This window comes from Heterobasidion irregulare, assembly GCF_000320585.1.
Source record: "Heterobasidion irregulare TC 32-1 unplaced genomic scaffold scaffold_03, whole genome shotgun sequence".
In the NCBI taxonomy this organism is placed as follows: domain Eukaryota; kingdom Fungi; phylum Basidiomycota; class Agaricomycetes; order Russulales; family Bondarzewiaceae; genus Heterobasidion; species Heterobasidion irregulare.
In genome coordinates this window covers 1930821-1947522 of record NW_009258199.1, presented here as the reverse complement: position 1 = coordinate 1947522, position 16702 = coordinate 1930821, and the positions used below count along the sequence as shown (strand labels likewise).

Genomic DNA, 16702 nt, shown 5'->3' with positions numbered 1-16702 from the left:
TACTTGGCTATACTCGGAGCAGCCGTGGGAAATTCAACGATGTGTCCAAAATAGATCTCGGAAAATCAAGTTGCACGTTCGACCAACATCAAGATGGTGCAGAGCTACTCGAGACACGGCCCGACACAGGTATCTGCTGTCATTCATGGTATCTACTGCATCCTGACAACCGTCTAGGCGTTCGGTCTTGTCTGCAGCCCTGGCTCCAACTCCGTGTACGATGGGAAGGTCGCCTACGTCCCTGCTCTGGAAGATGTTCTAGTGTGGGACGTGAAAAAAGGCCAGATGGTGAGTTTTGTCGCTGCACACATGGTCATTGCTAATGAATCTTAGCTCGCAATGTGGCACGAAACCGGTCACAGAGCAGAGGTCACTTACATCACCCGTTCTCCACGAAAAGATATCTTTGCTGTCGGATATTCCGATGGCTCCATCAGACTGTGGAGCGCGTCCGCGCATTCGGTCGTTGCCACGTTTAATGGGCACAAAAAGGCTATCACGGCACTCGCCTTCGACCAAGCTGGTGCTAGACTAGCTTCGGGGTCGCAAGACACAGATGTCATTCTTTGGGATGTGATAGGCGAAGCAGGCCTTTTTAGGTGAGCCTTGTATCTTAAAACTCTCCGACTCATCATCAAGGGGACATTTCTGCGTAATATAGGCTACGCGGTCATCGGGACCAAGTGACTACCATTCGCTTTATATCAAACGTAAAATCGACCATGCCGTCCACTTCGAGAGTCATCAACGCCGGTTTTATTATCACTTCTTCTAAAGATACTTTTGTGAAGCTTTGGGATCTATCAACTCAGCACTGTATCCAAACCATTGTAGCCCATCGCGCGGAAGTGTGGACGCTAGACACCAACCCGGAGCAGAATCTCGTCTTTACTGGAAGCAGTGAAGGTGAGATGAAGATATGGAGAATCGATCACGAAGCGCTGCAAGGGGGCTTTAAAGAAACGTCGTCAGGAGAAGTAGGCATCTTCCAGCTGTATAGAACGCATATGAATTTATACCATCCGCATTTGTTTACTGTAGGTTCTGAGGGCCATCCATGCAGTCACAACCATACCTCTTGCGTCGCAACATCGTGTCACCCAGATCCTTTTCCACCCCATCCTTCCTTATCTTGCTGTCCAATCTCACGAGCGTTCTGTCGAGATCTTTCGTATCCGTACAGAGGATGAGGTACGCAAGAAGCAAGCACGACGAAGGAAGCGAGCAAAGGAGAAGACAAGAGAGAAGGGAAAGCAACCTGATGCCCAAGGTGAAATAGTTGCCGACGAGACTATAGAAATGGCGGATTTGTTCACCCCCTACTTGGTCGTGAGAGCTAGCGGCAAAATCAGGTCGTTTGCTTTCGAGAACGAAAGTGCGACCGCTAAAGGAGGCATTCAGGTCAGAAGCGTTCCCGAACAACTCGTGATGAGCTTATCTAAAGCTTATCCTTCTAACGTTCATAGTTATTCTTGTCATTATCAAACAATGCGCTTGAGGTTCACAACATCCCTCAACCCGTAAAGTCCAAAGAGGGTCCTCCAGAAGCTGCCAGATTGTTTTCCCTTGATGTTCCAGGTCACAGGACAGATATCCGCACGCTGTCACTGAGCTCAGATGATGCGCTACTAGCATCAGCGTCGAATGGTATAACCTCAAGGTTTCTATTTTCGAACACCAGCCAGCTCATCCGCGTGTGTTAGGCTCTCTGAAGATTTGGAACATGAAAACTACTTCTTGTATTCGGACATTGGAATGCGGCCATGCCATCTGCAGCACATTCCTCCCTGGTGATCGACATGTAAGGCCTCTGTTCTTCGATTACAAAGACATGATTGATGCTGACCTCTTGTAGATCGCAGTCGGTACCAAGGTCGGGGAGATTCTGATATATGACTTGTCTTCGTCGTCTCTCATTGAGACAATCAAAGCACATTCCAGCACCGTTTGGTCGATGCACGTCAGATTCGATGAGCAGGCTCTCGTGACTGGAAGTGCGGATAAGGATATCAAGTTTTGGGACTTTGAATGGCGAGATGCCGATGGAACCAAGGTGAATATTTCCTTCACTCGCCAGCCAATGCATTCTCATTTGGTTGTTCAGTCGCATACCGGACGGAATATTTCTCTCGTGCATACGCGCACATTGAAAATGACTGATGATGTGCTTTCTGTCCGGTACACCCCCAATGGAAAGCTTTTGGCTGTTGCTTTGCTAGACTCGACCGTAAAAGTATTCCATCAAGATTCACTTAAATTTTTTCTCTCATTGTATGGACACAAGGCCAGTTTTACAGCTCGTCCTCCCTCGACTCGGCCCCTGACAAGTTTTCTATGATTATTTAGTTACCAGTGCTGTCCATGGACATCTCTAGTGATTCCAAACTCATCGTGACATGTTCCGCGGACAAGAATGTCAAGATTTGGGGCCTCGATTTCGGTGACTGTCACAAATCGATATTCGCCCACGAAGAAAGCGTGATGCAGGTGCTCTTCGAAAAAAAAAGCCACTACTTTTGGTCTGTCGGCAAGGATAGTATGGTCAAATACTGGGATGGGGACAAGGTTCATCTCATTGATAGATGCGTCAAGCGCTACTTGCTAAGATGTGGTCTGTCTCTAGTTCGAGAACATACAGAAACTCGAGGGTCACCATGGAGAAGTGTGGGCACTGGCTGTGAGCAACTTCGGTAATTTTGTTGTGACAGGCTCGCACGACAAGTCCATACGAGTGTGGGAGAAACTCGACGATCCCGTAAGTCGTTCCTAGTCTAAGAGCGCGTTCTACTCATATCGGATGCCTTCTGTATGTCAGCTCTTCTTGGAAGAGGAGCGCGAGCGCGAACTTGAACAAATCTATGAGAGTGGTATCGCGGACACGATGAATCGCGAAGATCATCCGATAGGCAGTGGTGACCCTGATAGCGGGGGACAAGCCCACGCTCAAAATGAGGCGACGGGCGTTTCAAAACAGACGACAGAAACGCTCATGGCAGGCGAACGCATCAGCGAAGCCCTTGATCTAGCCGATGCCGAACGCGTTGTCATTGCTGAGTACGAGAAGGCGAAAGAAGGATTGTCGGAGGAAGATCAGATGAAGGTGCAGCCTCCGCAGAGAAATTCTCTTTTGGCGGCGTATGAGCTAGAGCCGGAAGCTTGGGTACTGAAGGTTGTATCTGGGACACAAAACACAGCCTTGCAAGATGCCTTATTGGTGTTGCCATTCGGGAAAGTTATGTCGCTCATGGTCTATCTAGACATCTGGGCACGAAGGGTGAGTTTCCGAGACAGTTCTTCAATCTACTCGCAGAATTTTGACTTTCTTATAGGAATGGAATATTCCACTCGTGTCCAGAATCATGTTTTTCCTTCTGAAGACTCATCACCATCAAATCGTCGCCACTCGAAGCATGCGCACGACACTCATTCCCCTCCGGAGGCACCTGCGTGCAGCTCTACTTCATCAAAAACAGAGCATAGGGTACAATCTCGCTGCTTTGCAGTACATCAAGCGCCAAAGTGATGCCCAGCGAACGGCTCAGTTCTTTGAGGGGGACTTAATGGATGAGGAGAAAGTCAGGGCTAGAATCGAAGATGGTAAGAAGAGAAAAAGGGTAAACATCTGATTCATCATCTACATAGTGATACAGGCGTTCTACAAATCAAATCGTCACATTCAGCTGCTCCAGGCAGAACCACCTTGTATAGTCTGTTGGTGAGTGAGTGGCGCGTGCATTATTTGGCCTTAGGACCCCAAAGTTTCTCGATCCTGGCGCATATGATCAGCGTGGTGCGCATTTCCGAGTCAGTCACTTTTACCAGCTCTCAGGCTCGGTGGCCATTCTCATCTGCACCGTTAACACGCCTTTGTCGAAATCCGCCAATTGACCGAATGCAGCCTTTGTGAGGTCGACATGTTTTGAACCCTTGGCGCACCCGGCGCATGTATCGACGACACGGACGAACACGCATTTTTTCGGCGTGTTGCAAACTAGAGTTCATCCGCAGTATAATCGCGTTGATAGTGAGTTATAGAACTAGAAAGCCGGCACGCACGCTCCAAGAATTTAAAGCATTGAGGCTTTGACTGCCATCCATCCATCGTCAGTGCGCACGCGAAGGACGCATCCTGGAGAAAAGTAAAATCTCAACATCCTGAGCTATTACTATGAAAGTACGGACCGTCGGCGCCCACTGTGATTCTGACCAGCAGCTTGGATTCTCAAGATCATGGCCAGTATACCTAGAATTTCAGGTAAGACTGCTAACTTGATATCGGGTATAAGGTACGAGTGGAAGCAACAAACCATGTTATAGTGACATCTTGGGCCTTGCCGATGCCTTTTAGCCCTTTGAACATGTTCTTCACGGTGTCCGCGATGCCTCCCAGCCCGCCGGATTTTTCCTCGGGCCTCTTTCCGGGATTTTTCCTGTAGTTCTTCCCTGATCTCTTCCAAATCGAGTCAAATCCATAGTTGCCACCTTCTGCTTCAATCTGGCTTGCCTCGCCAGTGGATGTACTGTATTTATACAGCATGTCGGATATGTTGACGCTTTGCCAGCCATCGCGATTGTCAAAGATGTAGTTCTCCCCAAGAGAGTGAGATCTCGAGTATCTGAGTTCGGCGGGGGAGAGAGGCCCAGGCTGGCCAGCCGTTGCAGCTGTAGAGAGTGCAGGGTAAAGAGCGAGGAAAGACAGAGTAAAAAGGCGCAGCATGCAGTGAACGAGCGGAATAGGGGACATTGTTAACAGTTTGATATCTGTCTGGTATCCAATCAGCCTACTTTGAGAACGAATTTCTCGGCGGGCCAGCAAGATGAACGTCCACTCAAAACCCAACCTTGGCTCGAGTACGAGGCTACAAATACAAACAACGCGCGAAGTTCACATCACGTGAGGTATCTTGTAGAATAACATAGATGATCTTTCTTCAAAGCTTCAGCTTCAACGTTCAACGCTTCAACGCTCAACCCTGTCTATCGATACGTCGAAGGAATTCAGGAGAAGTGGGAGACAGCTACCCGATAATTTGTTTTTTTGTTGCTGGCACGCCTTTTAGGCTCACAAACTTTCTAATTCATTGAGGATAGCAAGCGTACGATATAGTCTTAATCGAGGATGAGTCTCATTCCACCCCCTTCAGCTGATTCTAAGTCTTTCTTGTGTCTCAAACGGAGACGCTGCCGATAGCGACCGTTGTTGCAACACCCTCGAAAACCTAGACATTGAGACACACCACCAATGAATAAAATTCGTGTTGATACCATGGCTTACTTACGACAGTAGTCATCAGGGCTCCGCGCTATGACGCTACAAACTGTTGCCTTCGCAAGATCCAAAACGTCGCGCTCCTTCACCAAAGCGCAATTGACAAGAGTGATCTCCTCTATTCGCCGCAAAGCAGGATTGCTATGAGCGATGTCACAGGCCACATTTCGAGCCGATATCAGGTTGACCAGACAACTGCCGGACAGCTGTTCACACCATCGCAAGTCGAGTCGCCTGAGTTGAGGGCAAGGACCATCAAGTTCTGCGATCAATGCAAACACGTCATCAGAGATTTCTGTTTCGTGGAGGCGAAGTTCTTGGAGAGTGGGTAGACCTAAGAAGCAGCGGATAAAATCGCCCCGCGGAAGGTCGACATCGTATAGCTCTAATAGTTCTAAGGGTGGAGAAATAGATTCAATGAATCGACACAACGATGCGCCCGTTGCTGCGTGTGGGTGATTCAGAGGGGGCTCCGAGGACCGAAGATGAAGACGAGAAAGATTGGGTGTCTGGATATAGAGGAGGATGTTGTTGAAATCAGGGTAGCTTTGGACTGTTAAGGATTCCAGGCGTGATAAAAGAAACGGGGGCGTCTGTTCACGCGGGAACAAGATCACTTCGGAAAATGTGACAGGGATCGTGAGAGTGAGATTCTTCAAGGAAGGAAGGTTTGCTAACACCTCGAGAAGCCAAAGGACTGACGTAGGCCCGAATGGATATGGAAGGAGCGTGATAGTGAGCTCGGAAATCTGGGAAGGGAGAGAGGAGGGAAACGTGTTGCTCGTCCAGGTAATGGATTTGAGTTGGGGGGCATTTTGAAAAATAAACTTGAGGTTTGGCATTCCATCTGAGCTTTCACCGGGTGGCAAGGGAGTCGCAGAAATAGAGATGTTGACTGAGCGTAGATTTGGCGCACTGCGAGTACACCTTGCCAATATATCGCATGCTTGATGCATGAACCGGGAGTGAAGGGTAAATTCGTACCATTGCTGAAGCTGGTTCAGAAGAAGGTCCACAGCAGTCAACAGTTGCGAGTCTAACACGGCGATATCAACTATAATGTGCAGCGGCGATTGTAGTGCTTTGGAGAGCCAAAGACGCGTCCTTTCGATGGGATACAAGCTATCGCTAGTAAGAATGACTTTAGCCCATACCCTGGGGCTCAATGCTGCCCTCCTCCATTTGGCGCAGACTTGAGACACAACAAGAGGAGCTCGCGCCCAGTTTTCTGCGACACAGTTCTCAAAGATCTGGGCAAGTACTTCGTCGGGGGCAAGGCGAGCTAGTGTGAGGACGCCCCTGCATTTCGATATGAGTTCTAAATGGCGTATCTTGTCTACGCGCAGGAGGCTAGCTTCCCGCGCGAGTGTCTCTAACTTCACGTCGATAGACGTGACAACTTGCTCATGACGGCGGATATCATCATGAACGGCAGTGATTTCTTCCGAAGAGAGATGGTATCTGTCGTGAGGCATCCTGAAGCTCATTAAATGGATAACTCTGGTACAGTATCGATTACCTACCTGCCCGCTCTATTGAGTTGAATATCAAGGGTTATCACGGTTACTACTTTACTATTTCGACAGAACCAGATTGCTACCACCAGGATCCATGATGAATGAGGTTAATCAGCGAAGGTTTATGGGTGATAGAGAAACGATGTCTTACCAAGGAGCAACGTCGATGAAGACGAGTTCCCACGGTCAGCTTGACGGACACTTACTACTGGACACTTTGACTATGTCACAGGTTGTCACGGGGTCAAGGCCTCTCTGCTATACTCCTCGAAGTAACTTAGGGAGAGTCCAGTTTCCTCTTTCCGAAAAATCAAGGTAACTACCCCTCCAAACTTCCTCAGTTTCGCCTGTGATGATTCAGAGTGGAATCTCGATCGACCTGCAAGTGACTAACCGTTAGCTGGGTCGAGAGGAAGACCAGCAAATGTTCTAGATACTGCTGAGGCTACATCGTTCATAAGCTATGATATGTTAAGTGTTTAACTCTTGCTTTGCTTCTCTAGTATCCGATGGATCCTCGAAGAGCTCGCGATCCTCGCCTTGCGCGCCAGCAAGACCTACGCCTCCAGCAACCTCTTCCAAATGTCCAACCGCCGTCGGCGCCTTACGATTCTTTTGCGTCTTCATCAAACCATAGACCCAATGTACACACTCCTTCCCTGCACTCAACACCGACGCCACCTCAGCCATTTGCGCAAGCAGTTGCTTCAGCCTCTCGACAGATTACCCCTCCTCCAGAGCAATTTACGCCCCCCAAGTCAAGCAGTGAAGACTCTCTGGGAGCTCCGGCATATAAGCAGAGGCCGTTGTTTTGCGTTGTCTGTGCAAGCAATCAGGTGCGTTCATATTGGAGCCGAGGGATACCCAGTTATAATAGATGTCTTGTGTAGAATCGGTCGATGGAAGGCCATTTCGTACTATCGTCAGTCCCTCGCGTTCATGCTTTCGATATGTCTTATGACCGAGTTGCAGCAAGGCAGGGTATCGTGTAATCTCGTTCGGAACCGGATCTGCTGTTCGTCTCCCAGGCCCATCCGTAGACAAGCCCAATATATACGCATTCGGCACACCATACAATGACATCTATGAAGAGCTGCACTCGAAGGACCCTCGACTGTGAGGCTCCATGCGCATATGTTGCCTACGCGGTCTTACAAATCTACCAGATACACAGCTAATGGGCTGCTGCAGATGTTGGATCGTAATCGGAAAATAAAGCTAGCACCTGAGCGGTGGCAGGAAAGTCGGGCAATTGCGGATATCGTGATCACCTGCGAAGAGCGATGTTTCGATGCCGTCTGTGATGGTAGGACCTTCTCTGATTCCGAATCTTGAACATTGATTCAAAACAGCATACAACCTTGCACAGACTTGATGTCTCGAGGAGGCGACCTCAATCGTGTAGTCCACATTGTGAATGTCGAGATCAAGGATAATCACGAAGAAGCCCTGATAGCTGGGAAGGCCATGATTGATTTGGCGGCAGCGGTAATGCGATCCTCACGCCACACCAGTTTCTTGAGCTGACCAGGGACGAGTATAGATCGAAGCTTCAAACGACATCGACGAAGACATCGATAAGATCTTACAATCTCAACAAGACAAGCATCCTCACAGTCTCCTTCATGCTGTGGCTTACTATTGATAGCAGGATACGAGCGTAATTGTGTGACTACATAACGGCGTGTATGTGTATACGTGTGTCCTGAGGCCTGTTTTTTTTGGGAATATAAGTATGCACAGCTGAACGAAGTAGCAAAGCGTCAACGTGTCAATATTCAGTGTGAGCGCTAGCACGCGATGCGATCAGGAATGACGACTCGTGAGAATCTGTGAGAACTGAAGACGCGATGAGCGAGTGATCCGCCCAGGCAACGTCCATCCGCCATCCGGCCTCCCAGACTCGTCTTAGCATCCGGCCATGCCCTCCATAACATTTAAAGGAAGAGACGTCCGAGCCATTCCAACTCTTATCTCCCTTCAACCCGACCACTTCAATCATGGCCCCCTCTTTGCGTTTGGGAAGCACCGCTCCGGACTTTGAGGCTCAGACGACAACTGGTCCCATCAAGTTCCACGATTGGATTGGGGACTCCTGGGTGCGCGTCAAGCATTGGTCTCTTGAGAGTATCAATATCTGATATAAGTTTCAACAGGCCGTCTTGTTCTCTCACCCTGACGATTTCACACCTGTTTGCACCACCGAGTTGGCGGAAGTTGCCCGTCGTGCTCCTGATTTCGAAGCCCGTGGTGTGAAGGTCATTGGCCTTTCTGCCAATGGTCTCGAATCACATCACAAATGGGTAAAGGATATCAACGAATGGGGCGCTCAATATGGCTCCACTGACCTTCAGTTCCCCATCGTGCGTCGCGGATGTTTGTCCTGCTGAATATCATCCTAATTGTGTATCGTGCGATAGATCGCCGACGAGGATAGGAAGATCTCGACACTGTACGACATGTTGGATGAACAAGACGCGACTAATGTGGATAAGAAGGGCTTGCCTCTGACTGTATGTATCGTATCTCCGCTTCGCTCCCTGGATGCGGATTGATCCAGTAACAGATTCGCACTGTCTTCGTCATCGACTCAAAGAAGAAGATTCGCCTTACTCTCTCGTATCCTGCATCCACTGGGCGCAATTTCGATGAGATCATCCGGTAAGGTTATGTTAGTTCGATCACATACACCATTGATGTTAACATCCCGTCCTAGTGCCATCGATTGTAGGTGTTTGATCAATTTTTTTGGACAATGTTGACGGACTCTCCACAGCACTTCAATTGACTGACAAGCATCGCATCGCTACACCCGTCAACTGGAAGAAAGGCGAAGATATTATCGTCCATGCCTCGGTCAGCAATGCGGAGGCGAAGACGCTGTTCCCAAACTTTACTACCCACAAGGTATGTACATATCGTCTGTCGTTGTCATAACAGTGGCTGAAATTGGTTTCAAAGTCCTACCTCAGGACCGCCCCTCTCAATGCGTAATATGCAGTGAACAATCATATATATGATTCATTCCTAAGGCTGGGGGTGCATCAGGGCGCAGGGCCTCTATGTATTGGTATCAATTCGGCATTCGTTATGCATTGTAACAATCGAGATAGTTGTGAGAAATGCAGCGGTACAGAGTCGGGAGGCGGTTGAGTTGAGTTGAAGTTCGAAACAAATGGTCAATTCTTGACAAATATTGAGCTTGTTCTGCGATCTAAGCATTGGTCATTGACTGTTAGCTAGTGATGATTATATGGGCTGTGAAAAGTTTCGAATTATCCCTGAGTATGTTTGTGGTTTAGATGAGTTCTCGATCGAAGCATTACTGTAAAGGAGCACGTGACGACGCGCGTCCCAGTGTCTCGTTATCTGTTACGCGTACATTCTCATTCATCATAGCAAACCTCTCAACTTCTTGTATAACACTGTTCTTCACCAGTATTCATCAATCAAGGATATCATGGCAACCTCGGATGGCGGCGCATACAGGTAAGTCATGGTAAGATCCATTTGCATTGCAAACGACTTATGTTCCACTTCCAACTAGTTACTCCCTCACGGTCTTCTCTCCGAGCGGTAAGCTTGTGCAGATCGAGCATGCATTGGCTGCGGTATCGCAAGGGACAACTAGTTTGGGCATCAAAGGTGTGTTATAATAAATATTCAGGTCGCGTTCCGAGTAGATCATTTGAACATCGATATAGCGTCCAACGGAATCGTAATTGCAACGGAGAAGAAGTCGTCCTCTATCCTTATCGATGACTCTATGATCGAGAAGGTTGCCATCATCTGTCCAAATGTTGGCATTGTGTACTCTGGAATGGGTCCGGATTTCCGAGTACTTATTGCAAAGGCCCGCAAGAGCGCACAGGCATACTGGAAGATATATGGCGAATATCCACCAACGCGAGTGTTGACGCAGGAGATCGCTACTGTGATGCAGCAGGCAACACAATCAGGGTTCGTCGTTTCACACAGGGTCAACTGGCGTCTGACCAACTCGTACGTCTCCGTCGGTCGCATAGAGGTGTTCGGCCTTTCGGTGTCTCCTTGTTGGTAGCTGGATGGGATATCAGCAGCGGCCCGACCCTATATCAAGTAGATCCTTCCGGATCTTATTGGGCCTGGAAAGCCAGTGCGATTGGCAAGAACATGGTGAATGCTAAGACGTTCTTGGAGAAACGGTCGGTGTCATGTCTTGCGCTGGCTGCAACCTTGTCTGATTGTTTCAAATATCCCGCATCCACAGATACAACGATGACATAAGCTTAGAAGACGCAATCCACACGGCACTCCTTACTTTGAAAGAGGGGTTCGAGGGGCAGATGACGGAAAAGACGATCGAGATCGGAGTCGTCACCGTACCGACAGCAGTAGAACTGGAAGCCGGAAAAGTTGGAGTAGAGACAGGACGCCCGAAGCCAACTTTCCGGAAATTAAGTGAGGAAGAAGTACGTGATTATCTCGCCCTGTAGGGGCGCCCTTGTACTTTATATGTATGTCGCGTTTTCTCTTGGCTAGAAATGTCATGAAGCTGATGGTTTCCTCAAAAAAAAAGTGTCACCCCTAGTTGAATTGTTTTGCGTCATACGTCTTTTGTCCATGTTGATGAGCTCCAATAACGAAGCTAAGCACCGTATTTTCGCATCAGACAATACTTGGAAGTGCTCTCAGTTCCATTCTAGCCTTGTCTCCAGTGCAACGATCTATTTATCGTCCATGAACACAAGAGTGGTCTTGCACTTGTGTACACAAAGAAAGTAAGACTGCGCTTTCTGCATCGATGCGATGCGGGAAGATGGGAAGGAACGTCTCATATCCGATGCATTACATGTTCACAAAGCAGTCTAACAGAAAGAAAAAATCTCAGCATATGTTCCGGCTTCGCCACCGGCAAACCTCGCCTAGTAACGGATTCAGATCATCAGGTATCGTTGTTTCAACCTGAACTGTGGTATGGTATGGCCTAATTTATCTTGTACCGTCAGTTTCCTATACAGGTAATCAGCGTAAACTTTACAAAGCCAAAGCTTCAAGACAGGAGGATCCCTAGCTGTAAATCCGATATTGGGGCAAGCATATAGTATCGTCGAGGAATGATGAAGTGAGCATCACATCTTCGCCGCGAACAGCCCGACGGAATGCAGACGGATGAGGCACCAACGTTCTGCATGTAAGCACCAAACTAGCTGGTCAGTCACTTTCACCAGGAGAGGGGGAATTAATCCCAACTATTGTTGCCCTGACTATGACAGTCAGACCGCGGTTTTATATTAAAAGCCGGAGAAAGCCGAATTCACTCTTGCTGAAACCTAGAGGAGGTTATGAGGGACAGCTCTGAATTTGCTGTGCGATAGGCCAGAGAACAATTCGCATAACAGACTTTCCAACACAGTTGGTCGACTTTCCATAGATGGGCCACAGTCGCAGGGCACGACGTGAGCGCGTGGAAGGTAGACCTCAGGATTCAATTGGTAGTGCTCGAGTCAAATGTCCCCATTTGGGTTACCGTCCAATCGACGCCTGCCGTCACGTTATTGGCGCTTGAAGAAGTCAGGTCAGCGCCCAACCTCGCAGTTGAGATTTGCTCATGGAACCAAAGCACAGGTCTCGGGGGACTTGAATGATGCGCGATGCACTTTTTCTAATCAACACCATGCATCCCCTCATCGCCTTCCTACTATATATATACCCTCTCAAGTGATCCAACGATCGTCACCCGTACTTGTGTGGCCCCTTTCCTCCAGCCTCAGATCCCCTTCAACGAAATGGACACCTCCATCCAATCAGGTGCGCACCCCCTGAAATCTGCATGTCCATTCAGTAATATTGCCGCAGTAAATGGGACAGTCTGTCGGGATGAGCCCGGGAATACGAACATAAGGCCAAAGCGAGCTGCGATTGCTTGCACCGAATGTCGTCGGCGTCAGGTCAGGGTGCGTCGGGTTTGTCACTCCCTCCAGACGCACGCATGTTCATATCTAGTCTAGTGCGCGTCATCCAGCAATCCGTCGAGATGCCGACGTTGTGAAAAGATGGATTTGACCTGCACATTTGTTCGTAACTCGGCATACAGGACAACGGCTATCCCGCAAGCAGATGCGTTGGGTGAACGATGGTCTTCTCTCTCTCAACAGCAGGGCCAGACCCCTTCATCATACGTGCTCCCCAGAAACGACGACCTCATCACTGGTGAAGGGTCCGTGCTGCCTGGCTATGCGACCGAGGCTGTCTATCCTGCTCCCCTCTTCTCAAGTACTGGAGTTGAACGTACCCACTTCCAGGTCGACTGGTACGGTGGTGTACCATCGTCTCAATCCTATAACCTAGCACCGACGCACAATGACTTCCACTATGAGCCTCCTACCCACCACAACCCGTCCGCACTGTTTACCAACGGTCAATCTTCACTGATTGAGCCAGCTTACCCACTTTACTACCCTCAAACCTGTCAGCCGGCATCCTACGGATCAGCACAACCAACTCATACTTCCCCTTGGTACGCTCTGTCCTCTCGATGCGTTCTTGAAAGTAAATCTATGCGTGATATGCAGGGTTATAACAGCTGAGCTGGAAGGAAGTCTGTCAAGAAGTGCATATGATGAGTGGCCATCAGGAGCCTCTACGGCAATCGTCGCACCAGACAACGATTACAATGTCAGACGCTTTCGTCTTAATCCTATTGCACTACAATGACTTTGCATCTAGGGATCTTACGGAGGCAATCACCAGGTTTAAATCTAGGTGTGCAAGCAAGGCGTATCTGTAGCCCGCTATTGACGACATCTTCTATTAATTTAAAAGAGAGGCCCATAATAGTATCTTCTTGGTAGTTCCTGAAGTCAACGTACTTCTCCGACGCGAATGTGATAGCTTTCGATGCCGGCGCTTCAATATAATAGGTTTCGGATGTTTATCCTGGCATCAAGGTTTTCTGTCATGAAGTGATTTGAGCACATGCGGCCGTCCTTGATGGGACTGATTGGAGGCTGTGTATTGGATCTTTTCATAGGAAGTAATCGGTCACTTTTCTATGCTGTTCACGAAGACCCCGCGAGGACGTCGATTTTGCGTCGAGTTTCAGAGCCTCAATACCACGAGGTGATCGTAGGGATAGATCCAGACAGAGACCGGGACGGCGAACTAAATCAAGTAAACGAAAGGTGCAACCATTTGGGCTTCAGAATACACGAGCATCAACAACAACAACAACACGTTTTCTTACAGCTACATATGATTTAGATTCCTCTCCATGTCGTCAGATCGTACTTCTATTATAAGGGCCAGGCGAGTTTCTCTCCGTAGTTCCAATGCACTGCTTTCGTGGATATGTATTCGTCGAGGGCGTGACTCCCTAGCTCGCGGCCTTCGTGATAGACGCGCCGTTAGTTATAAACCACATATGTGTCCAAAGGTACGCACCGATACCACTCTGCTTCTTACCGCCGAAGGGTACATTGTTGTAAAGCAAATTGTATTGGTTGATCCAAATCTAGCACAAGGCAATGTGTCAATTATGTTTCACGTCGACCGAAAAGTCCAAGATGCGCCTACCGTGCCTGCCTCTAAAGCGGAGGAAACGCGCGCGCATTGCGCGGCGTCGTCTAAGAAGCCACATGTGTCAATGCGCAGCAAGGTGACGAGAGTTTTCATAACTCACTGGAATGCAGGCCGGCCGCGAGACCATACGTCGTGTCATTTGCCAGGGCAATGGCTTCCTCTTCCGTCTGGAATTTGCCGACGACCAAAACTGGTCCAAAGATCTACAAGAGCGTAACTATGCGTTCAATGACCTGTCACAGGGCGGAGGACGTCGTCCAACGTACTTCTTCTTTGACCTGAGACCGAGGCACCGTTTAAGGTCAGTGTTGTACGAGTAAATGGAGGGATTGAACGCACCACTTTCATGTCGGGCCGAATGTCGGCAAAGACTATCGGTACGATGAGTCAGCTCGGTTCAAGTTACACAACCAGTCATGACTCACTTGTGGGTTCAACATAGAACCCAACGCCAGCGCGCTTTTCTCCACCGATAACAATCCTGGCCCCCTCCTGTTTACCTGAATTGATGTAGCCCCACACTCGGTCATATTGTGCCTTGGAGACCTGGGGATCACCGAACAACCTTGGTCAGCGCATTTCGGGATATCAGGTATCATAAAGACAAACTTACCACGGGACCACCGCCAGATGCCTCATCAAACCCGTCACCAATTACAAGTTCCTGCGCTTTCGACGCCAGAAGAGCAAGGAATTTCTCGTAGATTGTGTCTTGAACATATAGCCTTGATCCGGCTGTGCAGTCTTGACCAGTGTTGTATAAGATACCTAGTGCAGCCCAATTTGCCGCTAGAGCGCCACCGTGGCGATCGCATCAGAACATACAACATCTGGATCCTTCAGCAAGCCCACCTTGATCCAAGTCCGCCGATTCGAACACTAGCTGTGGGGACTTCCCACCTAGCTCGAGGGACACCTGCAATTATGACATCACTTAACCTAAGGTAATAACATAGGTGTATGCAATACCTTTTTCAAGTTACTTTTCGCCGCAGCTTCCATAATCCTACGCCCGGTGATTGTAGAACCGGTGAAGGCAACTTTGTCGACGTCCATGTGAGCGGCTAGGGCAGCGCCCCCCACAGAACCCATTGATGGAATGGTATTAATTACGCCCGGAGGGAATCTACCATTTAGAAAATTATATCGATGCGACTCGTCTCAAGAGCGCTCGAGCTTACCCAGCTTCCTTAACCAGTTCCGAGAGTTTCTGGCCAAACAAAGTTAGTTATCGATGAGTTTTTAAGAATTCATCGGAGAAGTGTGCGTACAAGCGCTGTCAGTGGAGTGATCTCCGAGGGCTTCATCACTATTGTGCACCCGACTGCTAACGCGGGAGCAACTTTCCATGCCCTAGACGGCACATCAAGCGGAGTCTCAACACAAATGTGGAGCGATAGAATACTTACCACATCTGTATGGGATAGTTCCATGGAATTCTGTGGCAAAGTTAATGCAACTTTGAACCATGATATACAGGAGACGCTCACATTTGGCCGCACACACCGATAGGCTCTGGGTGGGTGATGGCAAATTTGGTCTTGCGGTCTATTTCGATGCTCTGCAGGTGATCAGAGGAGGTCAAAGATGTGGTCCGAGGGTAGTTCATCATCATCTGATTTACCTGCCCAACAATTTTGTCAGCCCAGCCAGCATAGTAGCGGAGGCACCCAATGCTATCTCCTATATCAAAGTCCCTGGGGCCAGGTCAACATGAGGTAAGCGAGCTAAGGCCGATGTCATGTCACGGACCTGGCGATCTTGACCGGTTTTCCGTTGTTGATGCATTCCAATTCTGCGAGGACTTGCTGATCTCTTTCGATGAGGTCCGCAAGCTTGTTGATGAGCCTCGCGCGCTCGAATCCAGTGACGTTCTTTCCCCAGGTGGTACGAAAGGCTTCTCGGGCGGCATTCACGGCTCTATCAACATCCTTTTCCGATGCTATACCGAACGGATGCAGAAGTGAGGAAGCAGATGGGAGCAGTCAAGCCAACATACATACCAGCTGAAATGGAGCAAAGAACCTCCTCGGTGGCAGGGTTGACGACGCTTTGTGGGAATCAGAAAGAGATCGGTGGGGAGATGGGAAGACGATAGATTGAAAGAGGACGGACGTGATTGATTTGGAAGGGTCTTCGGAGGGAACGAACTCGTTGTTAATGAACAGACCCGTTGGAACGGAGATGGTGGTGTTGGAGCGGGGGACAGTGATCTGTGCGACGAGGGCCATATTGGAGAAGGGAAAGGACTGGCGGTGGGAGCAGCGATGTGTCCCGAATTTAACGCCTGCGGCCTTGAGCCTGTTGGATGTCCCATGCCCACCCAGGGATCGGAGAGCCCGCATACTGCAACCCG

General features: G+C 49.0%; 8 protein-coding genes across 8 annotated transcripts; 5 read left to right on the top strand and 3 right to left on the bottom strand.

Annotated features, from left to right (window-relative positions):
- The first annotated feature begins 75 nt into the window (after window positions 1-75).
- On the top strand, window positions 76-3700 carry HETIRDRAFT_381903 (uncharacterized protein). Its single transcript, XM_009545775.1, has 13 exons — window positions 76-129; window positions 178-288; window positions 334-599; window positions 662-977; window positions 1042-1401; window positions 1467-1647; window positions 1704-1790; window positions 1863-2053; window positions 2105-2288; window positions 2354-2565; window positions 2624-2755; window positions 2816-3274; window positions 3330-3700. The coding sequence occupies exons 1-13, from the start codon at window positions 94-96 to the stop codon at window positions 3624-3626; spliced, it is 2832 nt and encodes a 943-aa protein (XP_009544070.1). The 5' UTR covers window positions 76-93; the 3' UTR covers window positions 3627-3700.
- A 35-nt stretch (window positions 3701-3735) lies between these two features.
- HETIRDRAFT_416087 (uncharacterized protein) lies at window positions 3736-4717 on the bottom strand (the record flags this gene model as incomplete). The annotated part of the gene is made up of 5 exons (XM_009545774.1): window positions 3736-3769; window positions 3820-3991; window positions 4057-4129; window positions 4183-4243; window positions 4308-4717. The coding sequence occupies 5 exons, from the start codon at window positions 4715-4717 to the stop codon at window positions 3736-3738; spliced, it is 750 nt and encodes a 249-aa protein (XP_009544069.1).
- A 342-nt stretch (window positions 4718-5059) lies between these two features.
- On the bottom strand, window positions 5060-6826 carry HETIRDRAFT_381899 (uncharacterized protein). Its single transcript, XM_009545773.1, has 3 exons — window positions 6793-6826; window positions 5280-6730; window positions 5060-5219 (listed from the first exon to the last, which is right to left on the bottom strand). Exons 2-3 carry the CDS (start codon window positions 6223-6225, stop codon window positions 5110-5112), a joined length of 1056 nt encoding a protein of 351 aa, XP_009544068.1. The 5' UTR covers window positions 6226-6730; window positions 6793-6826; the 3' UTR covers window positions 5060-5109.
- An 859-nt stretch (window positions 6827-7685) lies between these two features.
- On the top strand, window positions 7686-8431 carry HETIRDRAFT_311629 (uncharacterized protein; the record flags this gene model as incomplete). The annotated part of the gene is made up of 5 exons (XM_009545772.1): window positions 7686-7708; window positions 7759-7902; window positions 7953-8092; window positions 8156-8274; window positions 8330-8431. 5 exons carry the CDS (start codon window positions 7686-7688, stop codon window positions 8429-8431), a joined length of 528 nt encoding a protein of 175 aa, XP_009544067.1.
- Window positions 8432-8778: 347 nt separating this feature from the next.
- On the top strand, window positions 8779-9929 carry HETIRDRAFT_146875 (1-cysteine peroxiredoxin). The gene is made up of 7 exons (XM_009545771.1): window positions 8779-8885; window positions 8943-9149; window positions 9207-9299; window positions 9353-9447; window positions 9503-9513; window positions 9563-9693; window positions 9748-9929. Exons 1-7 carry the CDS (start codon window positions 8787-8789, stop codon window positions 9778-9780), a joined length of 669 nt encoding a protein of 222 aa, XP_009544066.1. The 5' UTR covers window positions 8779-8786; the 3' UTR covers window positions 9781-9929.
- A 256-nt stretch (window positions 9930-10185) lies between these two features.
- On the top strand, window positions 10186-11439 carry HETIRDRAFT_155478 (threonine protease T1). The gene is made up of 6 exons (XM_009545770.1): window positions 10186-10275; window positions 10334-10431; window positions 10491-10746; window positions 10812-10970; window positions 11036-11282; window positions 11345-11439. Exons 1-5 carry the CDS (start codon window positions 10247-10249, stop codon window positions 11259-11261), a joined length of 768 nt encoding a protein of 255 aa, XP_009544065.1. The 5' UTR covers window positions 10186-10246; the 3' UTR covers window positions 11262-11282; window positions 11345-11439.
- A 1115-nt stretch (window positions 11440-12554) lies between these two features.
- HETIRDRAFT_416082 (uncharacterized protein) lies at window positions 12555-13524 on the top strand (the record flags this gene model as incomplete). Its single annotated transcript, XM_009545769.1, has 4 exons — window positions 12555-12722; window positions 12777-13285; window positions 13341-13443; window positions 13495-13524. The coding sequence occupies 4 exons, from the start codon at window positions 12555-12557 to the stop codon at window positions 13522-13524; spliced, it is 810 nt and encodes a 269-aa protein (XP_009544064.1).
- Window positions 13525-13526: 2 nt separating this feature from the next.
- Window positions 13527-16582, bottom strand: HETIRDRAFT_439152 (uncharacterized protein). The gene is made up of 19 exons (XM_009545768.1): window positions 16462-16582; window positions 16350-16396; window positions 16099-16288; window positions 15971-16043; window positions 15837-15907; window positions 15756-15785; window positions 15618-15699; window positions 15528-15556; window positions 15316-15472; window positions 15199-15262; window positions 14960-15135; window positions 14772-14892; window positions 14686-14717; window positions 14613-14624; window positions 14447-14549; window positions 14341-14390; window positions 14209-14278; window positions 14012-14152; window positions 13527-13929 (listed from the first exon to the last, which is right to left on the bottom strand). The coding sequence occupies exons 1-18, from the start codon at window positions 16575-16577 to the stop codon at window positions 14061-14063; spliced, it is 1515 nt and encodes a 504-aa protein (XP_009544063.1). The 5' UTR covers window positions 16578-16582; the 3' UTR covers window positions 13527-13929; window positions 14012-14060.
- Between the last annotated feature and the right edge of the window lie 120 nt (window positions 16583-16702).

Bases quoted from the DNA above. Each gene is read 5' to 3' on its own strand.
- HETIRDRAFT_439152 (XM_009545768.1), bottom strand. From the start codon at position 16,577: ATGGCCCTCGTCGCACAGATCACTGTCCCCCGCTCCAACACCACCATC. The intron at 15,908-15,970 runs GTAAATCAGATG...GATCACCTGCAG, and splicing joins CTGACAAAATTGTTGGGCAG to AGCATCGAAATAGACCGCAA. The intron at 15,136-15,198 runs GTGGGCTTGCTG...GTGGCGCTCTAG, and splicing joins ATCGGCGGACTTGGATCAAG to CGGCAAATTGGGCTGCACTA.
- HETIRDRAFT_381899 (XM_009545773.1), bottom strand. From the start codon at position 6,225: ATGCATCAAGCATGCGATATATTGGCAAGGTGTACTCGCAGTGCGCCA. The intron at 5,220-5,279 runs GTAAGTAAGCCA...CTCAATGTCTAG, and splicing joins GAGCCCTGATGACTACTGTC to GTTTTCGAGGGTGTTGCAAC.
- HETIRDRAFT_381903 (XM_009545775.1), top strand. From the start codon at position 94: ATGGTGCAGAGCTACTCGAGACACGGCCCGACACAG. The intron at 2,054-2,104 runs GTGAATATTTCC...TTGGTTGTTCAG, and splicing joins GAGATGCCGATGGAACCAAG to TCGCATACCGGACGGAATAT. The intron at 2,289-2,353 runs GTTTTACAGCTC...TTTAGTTACCAG, and splicing joins ATTGTATGGACACAAGGCCA to TGCTGTCCATGGACATCTCT.
- HETIRDRAFT_146875 (XM_009545771.1), top strand. From the start codon at position 8,787: ATGGCCCCCTCTTTGCGTTTGGGAAGCACCGCTCCGGACTTTGAGGCT. The intron at 8,886-8,942 runs GTGCGCGTCAAG...AAGTTTCAACAG, and splicing joins ATTGGATTGGGGACTCCTGG to GCCGTCTTGTTCTCTCACCC. The intron at 9,694-9,747 runs GTATGTACATAT...TTGGTTTCAAAG, and splicing joins CAAACTTTACTACCCACAAG to TCCTACCTCAGGACCGCCCC.
- HETIRDRAFT_155478 (XM_009545770.1), top strand. From the start codon at position 10,247: ATGGCAACCTCGGATGGCGGCGCATACAG. The intron at 10,432-10,490 runs GTGTGTTATAAT...ACATCGATATAG, and splicing joins AACTAGTTTGGGCATCAAAG to CGTCCAACGGAATCGTAATT. The intron at 10,971-11,035 runs GTCGGTGTCATG...CCGCATCCACAG, and splicing joins AAGACGTTCTTGGAGAAACG to ATACAACGATGACATAAGCT.